Source organism: Panthera tigris, chromosome F3 (genome assembly GCF_018350195.1).
Source record: "Panthera tigris isolate Pti1 chromosome F3, P.tigris_Pti1_mat1.1, whole genome shotgun sequence".
Classification (NCBI taxonomy): domain Eukaryota; kingdom Metazoa; phylum Chordata; class Mammalia; order Carnivora; family Felidae; genus Panthera; species Panthera tigris.
In genome coordinates, this window is record NC_056678.1 from 27,252,717 (window position 1) to 27,274,497 (window position 21,781).

General features: G+C 43.0%; 1 protein-coding gene across 1 annotated transcript in view; it reads left to right on the forward strand.

Moving 5' to 3' along the window:
* The first annotated feature begins 261 nt into the window (after positions 1–261).
* The window catches only part of STX6 (syntaxin 6), a 51,592-nt gene continuing 30,072 nt past the window's right edge, over positions 262–21,781 (forward strand). The window contains exons 1-2 of the mRNA XM_007096198.2: positions 262–532; positions 21,150–21,319. Of these exons, the coding sequence (XP_007096260.1) occupies positions 498–532; positions 21,150–21,319 (205 nt within the window). The 5' untranslated portion in view covers positions 262–497. The remainder of the gene's footprint in view (positions 533–21,149; positions 21,320–21,781) is intronic.

Below are 21,781 nucleotides of genomic sequence, written 5' to 3' on the forward strand. Positions count from 1 at the left end.
ACCCCAAGGGGGGAGCAAGCAGCACCTCCCCTGAAACCTGAGTAGGGAGGCGGGGGAACACCGGCCCTCCACCCACCCCAGAGCCCCGCCTCCAGGGTTGCTCGACGCGGCGCCCAGGCTCCGCCGACGGGAGGCGGGGCCGGCCCTGGTCACGTGAGCGCGGGTGCGGAAGTGGTGCAGCGGGCCCGTGTTCGTGGTTGGACGAGGCCGCAGGTCCCGGGGGCGGGGTCAAGTCTGCCAGACGCGCCGGGAGGAGCCGGGGGTGGAGGCAGGCGCGGGGGCCGGCGTCGGAGACTGGGATTCGGTCTTCTGGGCGATCGATTGCTGGACCAGCGGCGGTCCCGTGCTCCCCGGCCTGCGCGCGCCAGCTGTTCTGGGTTCCCCAGGCCGAGGCGCCGGCGGCTGCGGCAGGCCGGTGTGGTGGGCAGAGGGAGGCTCGGAGGGCGCGGGCGCCCGGTGCACGGAGCAGGCGTGAGGCAGCCGGGGGCCGGGACGCCATGTCCATGGAGGACCCCTTCTTTGTGGTGAAAGGGTGAGTGTCCCGAGGTCTCCACTGGAGGAGGAGGTGGCCGTGTTGCCAGCCCGCACCTCCCCGCTCTCCTCGCCGGAGGGGGAGGGGAGACAAGTGGAGGCTAGGGAGGGGACAGTGGGGACGGCTTAGCCTGCAGGGCCATGACCAAGCGTCCAGAGACATCCCTTCCCAGTCCTACCTGGACTGTGAAAACCATGTCCCCAGCCAAGCCCCTGGGGAAGGAGATCCTCTTTGGCTTGTGCGCCGAGATACAACTTATTTGGGGTTCGAGGGGACCAGCAGCTCTGCAGGTGGGGAGGGAGACGCGCGTCCTAGCCCCAACTGGGGCTCTGGTGGAGCACGGGGCCCTACTTCGAAGGAGGGAAAACAGCATCTGGGCAGGAAAAGGGAAATGGCCCTCCTGAGCTTTGTAGTTGGCGTTGATGGGGGTGAGTTCCCATTGTCCATTGAGTTTGGAGCTCTGGCCCGCAGACTGGTGAGACCACAACATGCCCAGAGGCGCCTGAGCACGTTTGCAGGCTGGGCTGCGGGGGAGCACGGCTCCGGAAGACAACTCAATTCAGTGGGGGCGTTTTTACTGAGTAATGTGAGGGGAGGAAAGCAGCCGTTCGAACTCGGCGATGATGTTGGAAGGAAAACAAAATGAAATCAGCCAAACTAAACTTTCCTCAGCTTTATATTAGCAACTGGGATTTTCCCACAGTGCTAAAGGAAGTGAGCGCTTTCTTTTTAACTCCCTGATTTCATCCAGGCTATTTGACAGGTTCCCCCCATTCTTATCCAGCCTTTCAGAACAGAACTGCCTTAACTTTTCCCTATGAGCTGTCCTGACTCCATCTTTGATTGCTTGATTGTTTGGAGGTAGAAACTTGGTTTGCACTTTGTTGTATTATCTTTGTAGCCATTAAGCAAATGCAAGAAAGATGGATTCTTACGTTGTTGTAACTTGTCAGTTCTATGTTTTAAGTGTTAGACATAAAAAAAAAAAAATCTGAGAACTACTAAATTCCCAGAAGATCAGTACTAGTAATCACGAAGTGTCCCTTTGCTTGCAACTAGTTGCTACTAGCTTCCTATTTCTGTAGTGGTAAAAGCTGACCAGTTGCTTCAGTGTTTGTGTTTTTTAAGGGTTCTTCTCAGAAAATTCACATGGTACTTTAGGTGAAGGACTTTTTTATCCATGATACAGTAAAATCTATTTATACACTTCTTAACGTTTTCCTAAAAGGGGTTTCTTCATCTTACTTTAGATGGGAAAGTGACGAGTTGTAGATTGATTAGTAATATGTGGCTCTCTGCTTGGAAAATGTGTTATTTGTTGGAAGGATTAGTTTCGGGGTTCATTTTTAAATATCAAAGCCGTGTGTCTTTTCCTTAAAGGGATGTTCTTAATGCTTAGGTTGCAAAGGTTGTCTCTGGCAGTGGAAAGCAGAGAGAATCAGAAATTGTTTGATTTTTAGTGGAATTTGCAAAAATGCTAAATTACCCTGCCATCTTGGCCTTTTTTTCCTGATAGTCTCTAATACATTCTACCAATGCTTGCTCACTGATTAGATATCACTGTTGTATTGGAACACTGGCCTGGATTGTTGGTTGACTTTATATCATGTTAGCTCATGCCCTTAAGGTGTCTGAAGAAAGAGATTCACAATACTTCCAGACTGTGAGAGAATATTTGGGGAGCCATGTACCTCTATTTATTAATATTGAAAATGTATCGCACGGTGTAGAAAAATTAGATGCCTAAGTTGTGGCTCTTAGCCTAGCAGCTATGGTTCTGAGAAGCAGCTCACCCCAAAATTAAGTAGAAATGACAGGTGATAAATTAAGCGCTGAAGCGAATGCTACAGAAGATTAAGTGCCCCAGTAGTTCTGAGAAAAGCAACTCATTAGAAATGGTTATGATTGGAAAAGCTTTTAGAGATAGTAGTAGGTCTTGGATTAGGTTTTGAAGATGGGTAGAATTTAGTGAATTCAGGCCCGAGTCTCATCTGGACTCTTACTAAAATGAGTCTCTTAATTGGTCTGCCTGCTTCTGGTCATCTGCCTTTGGTTCTATTGGATCAGAGCTGTCTAAAATATAACGTGAGCCATATATGCCATTTGATATTTTCTAGTAGCCATGTTAAAAACTAAAAAGAAACAGGTGAAATTAATATTAATGTCATCTTTAATATAATCAAAATATTTCAGCATGTGATTATTATAAAGATTATAATGGGGGGTGCCTGGATAGCTCAGTCGGTTAAGTGTCTGGCTTCAGCTCAGGTCATGCTCTCTTGGTCCATGAGTTCAAACCCTGCATCAGGCTCTGTGCTGACAGCTCAGAGCCTGGAGCCTGCTTTGGATGCTGTGTCTCCCTCTTTGTCTGCCCCTCCTCCCCTCACACTCTGTCTCTCTCAAAAATAAACATAAAAGAGAAGATTATAATGGGATATTTTTTTTTTTTGTACCTGGTCTTCAAATTTGGTGTCTATTTTACATGTATAGTACAGCTCAATTTGGACACTACATTTGCATCAGAAATCTTTGATCTGTATTTAGACTTCACTAAATTTATAGTTGAAAAAGCAGATTCACATACCCAAATATTCCAAACATACTTAAAAATTTTCCAGTAACTGAATGGCGTATCAGTTTTTAAATTTAAATTGATTGAAATAAAAAAAAAAAAATCAGTTCCTTCATCCTACTGGTGCATTGCAAGTGTTCAGTAGTCACTTGTGGAGCCCATATTGGGCTCTAGCTCTTCTAGAACCCAAGCAGGGGTTTCCTACTTCACATCTTTTAGTGGCTGCCTGTTGCCTACAGAACAAAGTCCAAACACTTCATGGCCACCATGATCCAGCCGTCCTTTCCCCTCCGCCCACTCTGCCTACCCTCAGCTCAGAGCTCCCGCAACGTCAGACTCAGTACGGTGAGTCTGCCCCGATACTGGGCGCTCTTCACACGCACCCACTCTGCCTGGTTCACCCACTAAGCTTTGAAGATTCAGTGTAAGCATCTGCACTGCCTCCAGGAAGTGCTTCCCTTGGCCCTTGTGACATATTATTGCCCCTCTTCCTCTGGCTGTCTTTCATTATTAGACTATGAGCTCTGAGGGTTGGGGCTGTTTATTTTTCCTGTACTTCCAACCCGGCACTTTGAATATACAGCATAAATGTTAAATAAATACTCAAAGGTGGTGGTGGTTGTGGTGGTGGTGCTTAAGGAGTAGTGATTCATGGGTGGGAACGCTGCCAGCAAGGGCCCTGAGACGGGCATTGTGTATTAGAAATTGTCAAGGAGAGCATCTCAGGTGTGTAGGAAGTTTATTTGGGGGAAGTAATAATAATAACAAACCTTTAGGGGACACAACTCCTATCCAGGCAGTTTGTGCTAAGTAAGCACTATCAAAATTTTCACTTGATAAGAACAGCTCTGTGATGTGAGTACTAGCCACATTTTAGAGATGAGGACCTGAGGAAGCATTGAGGGGTTAAGTTATTTGCCTAGGGTTACACAGCTAACAAGTAGTAGACCCAGGATTCAAATTTGAACTGCCTAGTTCTACTCACACTGTTAATATTTCACAGTATAGGTAGAATAGGGTCAAGGAGAGTCTCTTTTTTTTTTTATTTTTTTTTTTTTATTTTTTTTTTATTTTTTAATATATGAAATTTACTGTCAAATTGGTTTCCATACAACACCCAGTGCTCATTCATTTTGAAGCCATGGGAGATTTTTAAATCTAGGAAATTGTGTGAAATTAGTTTTGTTTTTTTTTTTAGGAATACTAATTTGATGGTAGTGTTGGATGCATCAATGTGAGGAAAGATTAAGAAGGGGACCAGATAGAAAGCTGTTTTAATCTAAATGTGTAGTTCTTAATGCCTGGATGTTTGAGGCTAGTTTTGTGGGGTTTGAACACTATCAACGAACGTCCTGTTCAGAGGAGAATCCCAGAACACAGAGGAGAAAATGACCACAATGGGGCAGCTGAGCTCTTAGGACACAGGAAGCCAGCCTCTACCTGGAGTAGACATTCGTAGTGGTATTTACACCACCAGACTCGGTCCCTGAAACTCCAGGTTTTACTGAATCACCTCTAGCCTGCCCTTAACCTAGCCTCTCTGGTGGATCCTCTCCATGCGTTCTCACTGGGTGAGATTGATTATTCCCATTATGTCAGGTACTCTGTGCACATCCAGGTCAGTCTGACCCCACTCTCTTCCCCCTCGCTCCCAATGCCTGACCAGGCCTTCCTCCTCTTAGCCCTCTACTCCTGACTCCTTCGTCCCATGTCCACTAGGCATTGTGTTCTGTCAGTGCCATCCCTTAGCTATCTCTAGAATCTTATCTCCCTCTTTAGTTACGGTTCTTCTACCCTGGTTCATGTCCTTGTTCTCTCCTACCTGGACTCGTGTAAGCAACTTCTTCAGCAAGCTTCCCACTGCTACCAGATGTGTCCACAGGGACATGGTCAGATCATTTCTCTATTCAGAATCTTTTATTCTAAAATATTGAGGGTCTGTTTTGTGTGCCAGGAGCTGAGGGTATAGAGCAGCGAACAAACAACATCCCATCGTTATGGAGCTTACATTCTAAGGACAGGAAATGAACAAATATGTGGTATGTCAGGTGGTGATAAGTTCAGGTGAGAATAAAGCTGGGTGAAGAGAAAGGGAAAGTGGATTCTGGGTGTAATTTTTCTCTTTATCTGACTTCAGGAAGTAGTGAAGTTTGGTGAAAGAACTGGTTTTTGGTAATCAGGCTGATCCAATGTTGGGATCTCACCTATCAATTATTGGGTGTAACTTTTGACAAGTTAATTCTCCTCTTTGAGTCTGTTTGTACAAAATGTCTTAGCAAGGTACAAAATTGGCTTAACAATACCTGCTTTATTAGTTGTAAGGTATTAAATGAGTTAATGCATGTAACTTGCCTAGCAGTTGGGGGCACATATTAAATGCCCAACAGACATTCTCTTTTAAATGTTTCCATCCAAATTGGCTGCCCTTTCTGAGAGGAAAACCCTGGTTTTTGAGTAACATTTAAAATAATGTTAGAGTAATATATGCTTCTTTTGGAAAATTAGGAAACAAAAATATAAAAAGGAAAATAAACATTTATTGAGGAAACTGGGTGGCTTAGTCGGTTAAGGATCTGACTCTTGATTTCAGCTCAAGTCATGATCTCATGGTTGTGACCTCGAGCCCTGTGTCAGGCTCCTCACCGACGGTGTGGAGCCTGCGTGGGATTCTCTCTCACCCTCTCTCTGTACCCCTCCCCTTCTCACACTGTCTCTCTCTCTCTCTTTCTCAAAAGAAATAAACCTTAAAAAATTTACTGAAATGCCACCATCCAGAAATAATTCATTAAAATTTTGGTGTCTTTTTTTTTTAATGCTTATTTGTTTTGAGAGAGAGAGAGAAAACGGGGAGGGGCAGAGAGCAAGGGAAAGAGAGAATCCCAAGCAGGCCCCTAGCCTTCAGCACAGAGCCCCCAACTCGATCTTGTGAATCAGTGAGATCATAACCTGAGCTGAAATTGTGACCTGACCTGAAATCAAGAGTCAGATACTTAACCCACTGAGCCACCCAGGCACTCCTTTTGGTGTCTTTTTTGATCTTTATTTCTATTAATAGTTTTAGGCAATACTACTAATAGAGTTTTTGATCTCTTACTATATTATCAGGCACTGTTCTAAGAACCTAATAGGAATTATCTTTTTAATCCTTATGAAGTAAGTAGTAGTACTATTATCATTTCACAAAGGAAGAAAATGAAACTTAGAGAGTAAAAAAAAAAAACAAAAAAGAAAACTTCAAGCTTATAAGCTTATCAGTGGAAAGGCTGGGATTTATATAGAAGTGTATTATTATTATATTATTTAGTAATTGTTCTAGAAATTGGAATCATACTGTTTTAAATCTTTTAATCTGTACTTTTTATATCCTGTAAATGTCTTCAGTGAGAGGGCTTTTAATGACTCTGTTGTATTTTGTCATACAAATTTAATATAGTTTATTACCCAGGATGACAGTTGTGATGTTTCTGATTTTTCACTATTACAATTAATGTAGTGGCAAAGAGAATGCCTGACAGGTTTTTATTGCTGCTTCTGATTATTTCCATAGCCTGCATTCCTGTAGTAGAATTGCTAATTCAGAGAGTATGCACACTTAAAAAAAAATGTTTGTTTATTTTTGAGAGGAGCGGGGAGGGGCAGAGAGAGAGGGAGACACAGAATCCCAAAGCAGGCTCCAGGCTCTGAGCTATCAGCACCGAGCCCGATGCAGGGCTTGAACCCACGGACCCCGAGATCATGACCCAAGCTGAAGTCGGTTGCTTAACCGACTGAGCCACTCAGGTACCCCAGAGAGTATGCACATTTTTAAAGTTTCTGGTACATACTACTAGATTGCCCTCCAGAATACACCCCTATCTCCACTCTGTCCCTCACCCCACCCATTTCCCTTAATCTCTTAATAGTGCTGGGATTCTCATTTTAAGAAATCTGTACTAAATTGTGAGGTGAAAAAAATACCGTATTTGAATCCTATTTCATCTTTGTATTTAGTAGGGACTCATGCAGTACTTGTTTGATGAGTTTTGGATTCTGTATTTTTCCCCTATCTTGTTGACAACCTTTTAGAATTTGTGACTTCTAACCGAAGAGGCCAAGAAAACCACAACATTGAGCATTGGGTATGAGAGTCTCTTGGTACCAAGTGAGCCTCTCCTATAGGTAAAAGGCACGAATGTTGTGACTCCTTAATATTTTGCTGTTTGGGAGGCTTTGTGCACCTGAATAAGGATAATTTCTAGGTTCTTGGCTGTGGATCTATGTTGAAATAATGGCATAAGTGAGCAGATGAGCAGTATGGTGTATGTTGTGTTGTGTTCTCTAGCCAGCACCTGTCTCTGCAGCTAGATTGTGCGTTCCTTGAAGGCAGGCATTGTGTATTTTCTTCACAACGTTGAGAAAACTATTAGTATAATCACTGAAAAAAATCACTTGTTTGTAGAGTAGTTTTAGTCTAATAAATTTAAATGTAAGTCAAATCTCATTTTCTACTTTTTTAATTTCTATTTTTTAACATTTATTTATTTTTGAGAGACAGAGAAAGACAGAGTGTGAGTGGGGGAAGGGCAGAGAGAGAGGGAGACAGAATCTGAAGCAGGCTCCAGGCTCTGAGCTGTCAACAATGAGCCAGACGCAGGGCTCGAACCCACGAACTGTGACATCATGACCTGAGCCGAAGTCGGATGCTTAACCTACTGAGCCACCCAGGCACCTCTCATTTTCTACTTTTTAAAAATCAGAATCAGATGTTTCACTATAAAAACAGCCTCGCAAACATTTGTTACAAATTTATCCAATGCCTAATACTATATTTGGCTGAAATTATAGTCTTGTTGGAGAATGCTATACAGAAACGCAGAGGAGTGTAGGCGAAAGACAATATGCATTGTGTGTAAGATTTTGGAAGAGAGTTAAGATGCCGTGGAGAGTAAAAAAAGTAAAGACCCCAGTGGGAATGTTGGTCAATAACATTTTAGTGAAGCAAGTATAGGGTCTCAATCTGGGCCTTAAGGAAATGTCTGCTTTTCATTTGCAGAGATGTAGGGACTCTTGGCTGGGGAAGCAGCAAGCAGAAGTCTAGAGCCAGAAATGAGAAAGGGGAGGATGGGAAGGAGACCTGCCAAGTGACACAGATTTTGTTTTAATGAGAAATCAGGTTGGATATTAAAGTCGGCCAGTTTGGGGGAGGAAGGTGTGGAATACCCAGCTGAAAGAGTTTCAATTTAATCTGTTTCCTGTTACAAGTTCCTAATCAGGAGGCAGTTTTAACTAGCAGTTACTGTTCACTTGCCTTTGGGCAAACAACTGTTAAGGGCTCAAACCCAGGTGTTCTGATTCCACAAAGAAAATAGATTGTCTGGAGGCTTAGCAAAGATGGGATTGAATAGGTCTTGGTGCTGGAAGGCGCCTCATAGTCAGGGTCAGAAGCATTTGAGGCAAACAGCCAAGATGCCCAAGCCCCATTCTCCTATTCAACCAGTGCAGACTAGATATCTTGAAAGTTCCTTCCAGATCTAAAATCCAGTGATTGGGCTTCAGTAGAAGCTGTGCAAGGTGAGAAGTTTAAGAGGAAAAGCGTCTAGACAAGTTTCAAGTCTTGGAAGATAGTGGCGCCATTGACTGAAAAGGGGAAGTTAGAAAGGGATGCAGACGTTTTTTCTGTTTTATCTTTTTAATACTTGCTTTTTTTTTTTTTTTTTTTTGTAGGCAGGATAGGATTAGTTTGGTTTTAGGCAAATAGAATGCTCCTATGGGCAGCTAAAAATATAGGAATTAATCCTGGGTGAGTGGCTAAAGTTGGTAATGCAGTTGGGGAGTCATCAGCTTAAAGGGACATTTTGAACCTGTGAGTAAAAAAATCTATAAAAAGTGCTGAGAGGGGCACGTGTGGGGATCAGTCAGTTAAGCTTCTGACTCTTGATTTTGGCTCAGGTTGTGATCTCATGGTCATGGGATTGAGCCCCATGTCGGGCTTTGTGCTGAGCCTGCTTAAGATTCTCCCTCTCCCTCGGCCCCTCCCCCTCCTCCCACATGCTTGCTCTCTTTCTCTCGTCTCCCTCTGTGAAAAGAAAAAAGTGCTCAGAAACACTGGGACCAAGTGGAGGAAGAGGAAAGAGAAAACTGGTAGAAACTAGAAGAGCACAATGACACAAAAACAAAGGAAGTGAGAGTTTCAAGAAAACAGGTTGTGGTGGCAAGTACCTTGAAAGTGAGCACGAGTGCAAGCCACTCATGACTTTGACCTGCAGTGTCATTGGTAGTATCCCCGGGGAGTTGTGGAAGCAGCAGCAAATTGAGGTCAAAATTGTATATAACTGCAGGTGACTAAGCAGAGGCAATTTCTCCCCCACAAGAGTAATTGCAAAAGGTATCACAGTACCGTTGAATTTGGAAATGAAGTGAGGTCAAGTGAAAGGAGAGTGTGTGCTTTTCCCCTTAAATACAAAAGATGTGAGTGTGGAAGTCAAGCAGTAACCGGAGCTCCTCTCTCACCCTGCACGAGGGATTGGTGGCAGAATGAGGCTGGTAGGATATGGGGCGGGCCGGTGATATGGTTACAGGCGTTTCATTACTAGAGTGGAAACCATGTGCCTTTCCTAGTATATTGATGAAACAGGAACCTGTCGGTAGAGTCGTGCAGAACAAGGGCTGCCCCAGATACCGGTATTGGAGCAGATTGTATTTGTCCAAAGGTGGCCACCCCAGTATACATCCTGCCCCATTTGCTTTTCTCTGATTGCAAAGCTGGCATTCTTCTGTCAAGCCGGGATCCTTTCCCTTGAACCTGGGCAGACCTTTGTACCTGCCTCACCCGCCAGAGCGAGGGGGAAATGACACTGCTTGACTCCTGAAGCTCAGGTCCTAAAGGACAACCAGCACAGCTTCTGCCTGTATCTCTCTGACCCAGGACACAAGGCTTGGGGGTCCTGAGCTAACATGGGAAGAGTGCAGCTGTACTGAAGCCGCGAGGGAGACATGTGGACAGATGGCATAGACACCGAGGAGCACATGTTCTTGCCACCCCAGACATGGTGGAGCAGGGACCAGGCGTCTCCTCCGTGTTCGGCACGATTTCCCGACCCACAGAGTCCACGAGCATAATAACTGGTTGTTTTACACCTCTAAGTTTTGGGACGGTTGTTACACAACCACCGTAACTGGAACAGATGCCAATTCAGAGTCTGTCAGCGTGATCTGAGAAGAAAGGAGAAATCAGAAGGCTGCTTGCTGGGTGTTGCAGCTCCAGTTATCCTACAACTTGTTGGTGTAGCTGAATGGAAGATTCTGCGAAACTCAAAATCCCTAATGGCTGAGATACTCCTTCCTCCAACTTTACTGATAAACTTGGTGAGATGTGGATGAGAAAACTTTGTGATTTTTATGGACATCTGGATGTATTGCCTTTAGCCCTAGAGGTTGGATGGGAGGGTGGGCCCTTCCATATGGTGGAACAGACTGGAACCTTGTATGGGAGAGGCTCAGCTAGCAATGACAGGGTTAGTGTTTGCCTGGCTTCAGAAACAAACTAGGTTAGTTCTGACGGTGTCAACTTTTTATTTATAATGAATGGAAGACTCTGGTTTCGAAAGCTTTGATGACTTCATTTTTGCCCCAAAAATACATTCTTCAAAGATACAGACTGTGTTTTCACTTTTGACAGTTATTTACCTCTAGTTCCCTGGGCATTGAGGTGGATTACAGCAAAGGACCTTCATTCTGGTGTTCTTGGAATTTAATCCACTAGGATATGACAAGTCCCATGATTTTGATTGACCATTTGGTGGACAGCGATGGGGAAGAGCTTCATCCCTAGCATTTTCCAACACTGTGACTCTCATTGCCCATGAAATGTGTAAGACAGAACCGACTTTGGAAACATCTGCAACAGATGTGGCAGCAGAAAATCGGCTTGACTGTTGTGGAGACCTTCTCTGGGTCAAAAGCTAAACCTGTAATTCCTAGGAAAATAATTAGCGAGTTTTTGGTGAAACGGTGCCAGACATGATTCCCAGTGCTGTTGGTGAGCAGATTGTTATTAACCAGGAAGTTTGCTAAGCCAAAGAGCTCCAAAAATTCAAGGCATACCTGGCCCCTCATGGAAAGTTCTGGGTGTCAGACTTCAGTTGTCCCCATCACACAGTTGAAAGAAAAACCTCAAATAGATAAACCAGACTTTACAGGAAAAAGATTGCAATATTTTGTAGACCATAGACAAAAGTGGATCGCTGCTGCCTGAGAAGTCAGCAGCTGCTGCTGTTTGGTCAGGGTGCCGTGTTCCTCACAGGGTGAAGTGCTCCTCACGGGGTGTGGTGCTCCTCCCAGGGTGCCATGTTCATATGGGCTGTGCTGGACTTGTGTGTGTGGGGGGGGGGGGGGAAGTACCTAACTAGTCAGTTCTTAGAGAAACAGCTCCTCCCCCCCCCCCCCCTTGCTGAGAAAGGAGTGTGAAGAAAACTCAGTGGGCTCTCTTCTTTCTCGTTAAAACCCTCACAGACCTGAAGCAGATGACGTTGTTATATACTCCTCTTTTTTTCTCTCTCTCTCCTCTGTTCTGTTAATTGATTTACTGGGGATGCCTAGTGATTTTAAATATTCAGCTCCAGATATTTACAAATGGTTGTTAATTGAGTTGTGTCACTAGAGTCTTGCACATTTATTGGGTGTGTCTTGTGGCTCTTGAAACCGTTCAGAAATCCCAAGTTCTTTGGAAAATTCTGGTTACCATTAATATTTGGCGTAAAAAAGAATTTGTGCCACATGTTGTTTTCTACTCTCCTTTCAGGCCTTCTTTTCCAGGCTGATGCTAAGCTGAAATGAAGTTGGGAGATGTTTTAAACTTTGAGTGACCCCTCTAGCTGCTGTTAAAATGGGATTCCTTGACATGGCAGGTTCTGGCTTTTCGAGATTTGAACCATTGCCGATTGTTCCCATTTTTGTAATTCTTTGAAACGTGTGTCTTAGAAATGCAGTCTAATGCCTACTTTGCCTTTCTTTTGTCTGTGCCACTAACTGATAGCTAAAGATGAAACTTATTGAAAAACAAGAGATTGAGAGTGGAATAAGCCAGGTGACCAGTTGGGCCTGTGGGGTGTTGGATGTTATCCTGGAATTGCTTTGTGGCATTTTTCTGTTTCCTGCCATTTCTTTGATTACTTCTTCAGAACATGCTTAAGAGCTCCCTGATTTCACTCTGTGCTGCTAGGATTGAATCCATGCATGTGCCCCGCCTCCCCCTCAAGTCTATCAGTGTCTTAAGAGTTATGGTTATGAAAGTGTGGTCCTTGAATCTCAAGGGGTTCTTGCCCCTCTCACAGAAGAGTCCCTTGGCTTAAAATGCTTTTCGTAATAAAACTCAGGTGTTGTTTGTTTTTTCCATTGTACTCACATTTACACCAATGGTGCAGAAACCTGTGGCAGATAAAACTGTTGATCCCGTCACGTAAACCCAGGCCGTGGCACTACACCGGACTGGTACTCGTTGTGTTCCTCCCTCACAGTGGGGGGGTGGAGGGGGAGGTCATGTACCCTTAAGAATGCCCTTCCTGAAACAGTAAAAATTGTTAGTTGTATCAAATCTATCCTAGAAGACCTTTCTTTCTTTCTTTCTTTCTTTCTTTCTTTCTTTCTTTCTTTCTTACGTTTGTTTTTGAGAGAGAGAGATGGAGCATGAGTGGGAGAGGGGCAGAGAGAGAGGGAGACACAGAATCCAAAGCAGGTTCCGGGCTCCGAGCTGTCTGCACAGAGCCCATCGTGGGGCTCGAACTCACGGACGGTGAGATCATGACCTGAGCTGAAGTCGGACGCTTAACCGACTGAGCCACCCAGGTGCCCCAAGACCCTTCTTTTTTAAAAGTTATGATTTACCTACAGTAAAACTGACCCTAATTTTTAGTGTACAGTTCTTCAAGATTTGACAAACTGATACAGTCGTGTGTAACCACCGTCTCACAAATAACGTATGGGACCGATACATCTCCCCTAAAAAGTTTCTCTGCAAGTTTACTTGGTGAGTCACAGATAGAAACTACAGCAGGTGAGGGGCGCTTGGGTGGCTCAGTGGGTTAAGCATGCAACTTCGGCTCAGGTCATGATCTCACAGTTTGTGGGTGGGGGCTCTGTGCTGACAGCTCAGAGCCTGGAGCCTGCTTTGGATTCTGTCTCCCTCTCTCTGCCCCTCCCCCACTCGCACTCTGTCTCTCTCTCTCTCTCTCTCTCTCTCTCAAAAATGAATAAACATTAAAAAATTTAAAAAAAAAACAGCAGGTGAGTTGTTACACAAAGGAAGTATTTGCATCAAAGAAGGAGTTCACAGGGAATAACTTCTAAAACTGACTCCCCAAACAAGTATGGATGCGTTCCTCTTACTTAGGGTTAGGATGAATGTTTAAAAAGGGGAGCCTTGTCATCAAATGTGGAGGTGGGTGTAAGGTGCCTGCACCATAAGAAAACCTGCCTGTGTGAGCTTCGTATGTTATGTTATGTAAATGAGGCTTGCGCTCCTCCTCGTTGGGGGGTTGGGGGAGGTTTTAGCGTTATAATGAGGGAAAGGGAGTTGTAGGTCATTCTGGAGGTCACTCCACTCTCCATCTTCCCCAGGCTTGAGTCAGGGGGGGGTCACACTCAAACTGGTCTGGGCGCTCTGGGCTGGCCGGAGGTTTTGTCAGGGCAGGTGCTACTGCCTGAGTTGCTGTCGCTTGGGTGTTTTCAATTTTTGGCAGTGACGACTAAAGCTGCTCTAAGAATTTGCAGGTGGTTGTGTGAACGTAAGTTTTCATGTCACCTAGAAGTGAGATTGTTGGGTTATATGGTAAACGTATGTTTAATTTTAAGACACAGCCACACTATTTTACAAAGTTGCTGTGCCATTTTGCATTCCCTTGAGAAATGCAGGAGAATCCCGGCTACTCCGCAGCCCGGTCAGCATTTGGGCATCCTCGGTTTGTTTTAGGCCATGTGTAGTGGTATCTCACTGTGCATTTAATTTGCATGTCTCTAATGACTAATGGTATTGGACGTTTTATGTTCTTAAGCTGTCATCTGTATGTCATCTTTGGGGAAAGCACTATTCACATCTTTTGCCCGTTTCCCTTTTGCTGTTTTTTCTTTTAAGTTTTTACTTATTTGAGAGAGAGAGAAAGCATAAGGTGGGGAAGGGCAAGAGAGAGGGAGAGAGAGAGAGAATCCCAAGCAGGCTCCACACTGTCAGCACAGAGCCCGATTCAGGGCTCGCGCTCACCTGCTGCGAGATCATGACCTGAACTGAAGTCAGATGTTTAACTGACTGAGCACCCCCCCCCTCCCCCGCCAGTTGCCCCTGCCCATTCCCCGCCCCCCATTTCTTTCTGGGTTTTGTTGTTGTTTGTTTGTTTGTTTGTTTGTGTTTTTGAGAGAATGAGCTCCATTGGGGGAGAGGGGCAGAGGGAGAAAAAGAGAGAATCTTAAAGAAGGCTCCACGTTCAGTGTGGAACCTGGCTTGGGGCTTGGGATCATGACCTGACCCTGAAATCAAGAGTTGGATGCTCAGCTGACTGAGCCACCCAGGTGCCTCTTTCCCTCCATTTCTTTAAAATGTCTTTTAAGTTTATTTATTTTGAGAGAGCATGTGCAGGAGGAGCAGAGAGAGAGGAAAAGAGAATCCCAAACAGAGCTCTCGACACATGGGGCTCGATCTCCCAAACCCCCAAACCGTGAGATCATGACCTGAGCCAAAAGATGGACAGTTAACCAACTGAGCCACTCAGGCACCATACTCCCAGTTCTTAGTTGGGTTTGTTTTCTTATTAAGTTTTGAGAGTTTTTTAAAAATTATATTTTAGATAAAAGACATTGATCAGATATATAATTCATGAACGTTTTCTCCCAGTCTTAGTACACATTTTTAAAAAATTTAATGTTTATTTTTTGAGAGAGAGACAGAGACAGAACATGAGCAGGGGAGGGGCAGAGAGAGGGAGACACAAAATCTGAAGCAGGCTCCAGGCTCTGAGCTGTCAGCACAGAACCCGATGTGGGTCTCGAACCCACGAACCGTGAGATTATGACCTGAGCTGAAGTTGCTTAACTGACTGAGCCACCCAGGCATCCCCTTAGTACACATTTTGACATTCTGTGTGGCAAAATGAGAGTGTGCCAAAGCACTTTTGCTATATTGTGAATGAAATAAGATGGCTATCTCCAGGAAAAATAATTTGTGATTGAGTTGCAAGCTGAAATAGCTCGTTTTTTCCCTTCACAGATCCCATTTTTACTTGAAAGAATGCCTGGCAAACTTGTTATTGGAACTTGCATATGTTCTCAAATTTCAAAATTAAAAAATACTTGAGATATTTTCTCAGAAATGAATGAAGTGAACCTGTCACTTAACAGAAAACAATTGACAGTATTTTCAATGATCATAAAATTAGAGCCTTTGTTTAAAAACAGAATTTTGGAAAACTTCTCTCAAGTACTATCACCTTACATATTCCCAGTAATTAAGTTTTTCTGATGATGTTGGTGGTGATATTATATGATTTTGGATAGTGTATAATGGAAAGACTCAGCATTTTCAAGACCTGTGATACTCAGTAAACTAGTATTTTCCAGATGACCAGTACATGTGATAAAATTAGACATGGGTGGGGGCGCCTGGGTGGCTCAGTCGGTTAAGCGTCCGACTTCAGCTCAGGTCACAACCTCATGGTCCGTGAGTTCGAGCCCCACGTCAAGCTCTGGGCTGATGGCTCAGAGCCTGGAGCCTGCTTCCGGTTCTGTGTCTCCCTCTCTCTCTGCCCCTCCCCCGTTCATGCTCTGTTTCTCTCTGTCTCAAAAATAAATAAACGTTAAAAAAAATTAAAAAAAAAAATTAGACATGGGTGGGTGAAAGATCCATTCAAAATACAAGGTAGGGCAATGGATTGTAATACATGAGAGTTCAAAAAGTCTTTGATACAGTTTCAGGTTCCACATTGCAACTAACCTTTAAGAAGCGGCCGTTTTGTTGAGTTTTGGTATAGTGGCAAAAAGGAATATCCACAATTATCTAAAAAGACTGTTAAAATACTCCTCCCTTTTCCATCTGTCTGTCTGCATGAGGCTGGGCTTTCCTCATATACTTCAACAAAACATGTTGACAGACTGAATGTAGAAGCAGATAGTAGAATCTAGCTGTCTTCTGTTAAACCAGATATTAAAGAGATTTGCAAACATATGAAAGAGTGTGGATTTTTAAGATGTTATTTTTTGTAAAAACATTATGTTAACATGTAGTAAGTTCATTGTCATGTTTGATTACTTGATACTTTTTTAAACATGTTTGGATTTCTAATATGGTAAGTGGCAGTAGATAAATAACCCACATCAATTTAAGTTTTGGGGGTCTTCAATAATTTTGAAGAATGCAAAGAAACCCTGAGATCAGAAAAGTATATGAATGTTTAGTTAAGATAATTTAATTCAAGCATCATGGTTGTGTTCTGGTGATGGAGAATGAGGGATGCCCTGGCCTAGGCTTCTGTGGCTTAAGGCTTCTAGTTCTCAAAAAGGAATTTATGTTTACTTTACAGAAGTGGTAATTTTATATTCTTTAAAATGAGATGTCATTATAGATACCTCTTTAAACTCTTTTATTATCATAGATGATACTCAACACTTACAAATAAACCAATTACCTCGGATTATGGGAAGGTGTGTACCTCCTTCTCTACCAGATCAGCCAGAAACCTTACTAAAAATTTAAAAGTGGATTTATATGTCAGTTAGTCCTTCCCCATTTTATGTTAGAGTTTCTCATTAGCACTGCAAGTATAAGGCTGATAGGGGAGGAACAATGAGAGAACTCTGCTAACTCATAAACTGGGTGCTGAACTTACCTGAGGAGATTCACTGTTGGCCATATAGCTCATTGGTGTATTCAGCCTGGCCCAATAGCTGTATTTTGTATTTAACACTCAGCGTTCTAGCTCTCATGAGTGGTCTCAAACCAAAATATTATTGTTATGCACCTTTCTTCATTTTGTAAGTGCTTTGTCTTCTGGTACTTGAAATGTCAGAGGGAATAGGATGCATGCAGTTTCTGTCTTAAAGCTACAGGTAGCAAACACCCTGAGTGTGCACCCAGAAGAATTGGTTAAGAAGTCATAGAAGGATCAAAACAGGTCTCATAGTTTGGGTGCATGAAGATTATAATCTTTGTATGCAATAGACCATATGATAGTAAAATGATTCCTTTTTGGCTTTTATAAGCAATAGTATTCAATTACAACATTTAAATTGTAGATATTGGGGGCACCTGGGTGGCTCAGTTGGTTAAGTGTCCGACTCTTGATTTTGGCTCAGGTCATGATCTCCCATTTCATGAGTTCGAGCCCCACATTGGACTCTGTGCTGACAGTGCAGAGCCTGCTTAGGATTCTCTCTCTCTGCCCCTCTCCCTCCCTTCCTCCCTCTCTCTCTTTCTTTCTCTCTCTCAATAAATAAACATAAAAAAATAAATTATGGGTGTTGGCCCATTGGTAGGGGGCAAAGTTTTGCCTTTTTTTTTTTAATGTTTATTTATTTTTGAGGGAGGGTGGACAGAGGATCCGAAATGGGCTCCATGTTGACAGCAGAGACCCTGATGTGGAGCTCGAACTCCCCAACCACAAGATGATGACCAGAGCCGGAGTCAGACACTCAACTGACTGAGCCATCTGGGCACCCTAATTTTTTGTTTGTTTTTTTCTTTTCTAGGTCTATCTGTACCTCCCAAAAGTTATATAGTGTCATTTTTACCACACCAATATAGAATGCTGCCTCAAAAGTGGTTGGTCTTTTTTAAAATGTGTATCACGTTTATTTATTTATTTATCTATTTATTTTCCCAAGTTTTTATGTAAATTTCAGTTAACATACAATATAATATTAGTTTCAGGTATAGAATTTAGTAATTCAACACTTGCATACCACACCTGGTGCTCATCACAACAAGTGGCCTCCTTAATTCCAACATCACCTACTCAACCCACCTCCTCCAACTGCACCCCATCATCTCCCCTCTGGTAACAACCATCAATTTGTTCTCTACACTTAAGAGTCTGTTTCTTGGTTTTCCTCTCTTTCTCCCGCCATGTTCATTTGTTTCGTTTCTTAAATTCCACATAAGAGTGAAATCATATGGTATTTGTCTCTCTGACTGACTTCACATAGCATAATACTTTTTAGCTCCATCCACATCAAATGTCAAGATTTCATTCTTTTTTACTCCACCATATCCTCTTCTTTTTTTTTTTATCTTTATTTTTGAGAGAGAGAGAGAGACAGAGAGAGACAGAGAGAGACAGAGTGGAAGCTGGGGAGGAACAGAGAGAGAGAGAGACATGAATCTGAAGCAGGCTCCAGGGCCTGAGCCAACAGCACAGAGCCCGACATGGGGCTCGAACTCATGAACCACGAGTTCACAACCTGAGCCAAAGTCAGACGCTTAACCGACTAAGCCACCCCAGTGCCCCTATTCCACCACATCTTTGTTACCCATTCATCAGTTGATTGACATTTGGGCTCTTTCCATAATTTGGCTGTTGTTGATAATGCTGCTATAAACATTGGGGTGCAGGTATTGCTTCAAGTTAGTATTCTTATATCCTTTGGGTAAATAACTAGTGTCATTGCTGATGGTAGAGTAGTTCTATTTTTAACTTTTTCAGGAACTTCCATATTGTTTTCCACCAACAGTATAAGAGGGCTCCCCTTTCTCTGCATCATCACTTACACCTGTTTTTTTCTGTGTTGTTAATTTTAGCCATTATGATTGGTGTGAGGTGATATCTCATTGTAGTTTTGATTTGTATTTCCATGATGTTGAGCATCTTTTCATGTGTCTGTTAGCCATCTGTATGTTTTCTTTGGAAAAATTTCTATTCATGTCTTCTGCTGTCAGCACAGAGCCTGATGTGAGGCTGGATCTCACATACCTTGAGATCATGACCTGAGCTGAAATCAAGAGTTGGACACTTAACCACCTGAGCCACCCAGGCACCTCCCTTCTGCCGATTTCTTAACTGGATTATTTGTTTTTTGGATGTTGAATTTGATAAGTTCTTTATAGATTTTGGGTACTAACCCTTTATCAGATACGTCATTTGCAAATGTCTTCTCCCATTTTGAAGGTTGCTTTTTAGTTTTGTTGTTTCCTTCACTGTGTGGAAGCTTTTTATCTTGATGAGGTCCCAATAGTTCGTATTTGCTTTTCTTTCCCTTGCCTCTGGAACAAGTAAGAAGTTGCTCCGGCGGCCAAGGTCAAAGACGTTGCTGCTTCTGTTCTCCTCTAGGATTTTGAGGGTTTCCTGTCTCACATTTAGGTCTTTCATACATTTTGAATTTATTTTTGTGTATGGTGTAAGAAAGTGGTCCAGTTTCATTCTTTTGCATGTTGCTGTCTGGTTTTCCCAGCACCATTTATTGAAGAGACTGTCTTTTTTCCATCGGATATTCTTTCCTGCTTTGTCAAAGATTAGTTGACCATATAGTTGAGTGCATTTCTGGGTTTTCTGTTCTATTCCACTGATCTGTGTGTCTGTTTTTATGCCAGTACCATACTGTCTTGATGACTACAGCTTTGTAATACAGCTCGAAGTCCGGAATTGCGAGGCTTCCAGCTTTGCTTTTTCTTTTTTAAGATTACTTTGGCTATGCAGGATCTTTTGCGGTCCCATTCAAATTTTAGGATTGTTCTAGCTCTGTGAAAAAGGCTGTTGATATTTTGATAGGGGTTGCATTAAATGTGTAGATTCGGTGGTATAGACATTTTAACAGTATTTGTTCTTCTAACCCATGAGCATGGAAGGTGGGGGGAAGTTTTTAAAACCTTGTGACTCTATCTAAGTTGAAAGCATGCTAGATCATAACACTTAATGACCTGGTTTCCCTCTCTAAACAAGAAACACACTCACCTGCTATATGTATATTGTATACATGTATATATTTAAAGGTAATAATATTAGGAAGTCCAGTGAGATTTTGGATTTAAAAATGTCTCAGATTAAAAGACAATCTCCTAAATGGGAGAAGATATTTGCAGATGGTATCTCTGATACAGGGTTAGTATCCAAAATATATAAAGAACTGATATAGCTCAACACTCAAAAAACAAATAATCCAACTTAAAAAATGGGCAGAAGACATGAGCAGGCATTTCTCCAAAGCAGACATAGGGATGGCCAACAAATACATGAAAAGATGCTCAACATCACTCATCGTCAGGGAAATGCAAATCAAGACTACAATGAGATATCACCTCACACCTATCAGAATGGCTAAATTAAAAAATACTTACCTTCAGATTAAAATATTTACCTTCAGGGGTGCCTGGGTGGCTCAGTCGGGTAAGCGTCCGACTTCCACTGAGGTCATGATCTCATGGTTCGTGGGTTCAAGCCCCACTTTGGGCTCTGTGCTGACAGCTCAGAGCCTGGAGCCTGCTTCAGATTTTGTGTCTCCCTCTCTCTCTGCTCCTCCCCCACTTGCTCTCTCTCTCTCTCTCTCTCTCTCTCTCAAAAATAAAGATTAAAAAAAATTTTTTTAAATACTTACCTTCAAAAAGACTAGCTGTGTGAGTAACCTTTCCTCCACCCTTTTTACCCTCATTCTTCCTCCATGCAGGAAAAGGGAAGCTGTGTTAGGACTTGTTCATATGAATATAAAATATCACACCAAATGGCAGCATGTGTGAATGTTAATGGCACTTTAGCTAATTTGTAGGATTGCTTCTTACAGGATTTTTAAGTATAGTCCATTGAGAGAAAAATTACATTTTGTCCTTCTCTAATCAACTTGATATAACTACTTAAATAATGGCTGTTTGATCCCCAAATCAGCTGAGAACATAATACTGGGACTGGTATCTTTAAAGGTTCGAACTTTGATATTTGTTCATATGAGGAGCCTTCTGTAAAGGCTAAAAATACTTTTAGGAGTGGTAGGTGCTGAAGATGGTACATGATCACAGGCGTCAACTTAAAGTCAAGCAGTAGTAACTTGTTCATGGAATGTGCTGTCTCTGATTTCTGCCCTTTCCCTTCACCTTGATTACAGAGAGGTACAGAAAGCAGTCAACACTGCCCAGGGCTTGTTTCAGAGATGGACAGAGCTCCTCCAGGACCCCTCCACAGCAACAAGGGAAGAAATCGACTGGACCACCAATGAGCTGAGAAACAACCTCCGGAGCATAGAGTGGGATCTGGAGGACCTCGACGAGACCATCAATATCCTTCTCTATGGTGCCTGTGCCTCTGGGATGGACAGAAAAATGAACACATTTTTGTCCAGATGTCTCAAGTACATAGATTAGATATTTCCTTTTCTAGTCGATTGATGTTGCTCTTCTTTGTACCATGATACACTCAAAATAGTTGCCTAGTGAGCTAAGGTTTAGGGGCCACGTTCTTCTACGGTGCGTGATAAGTCAGGCAGTGTGGAGACAGTGTAGTGCAGTGGTTATAAGCTCAGACCCTGGAGTCAGATTGTGTGTTCAAACCCTAACTATACCAGTTACTATCTGTTTGACTTGGAGCGTTGTTCTCTGCTTCAGTTTCCTCTTCAGTAGAAAGTTAGGATAATAGTAGTACCTAGCTCGTAGGATTGTTGGAAGTGTAGCAGGTAGAGTATGGTGCCTGACGCACAGTGAGCTTCTGTGTTAGCGGTCATTATTACATAGAGGTGTATAC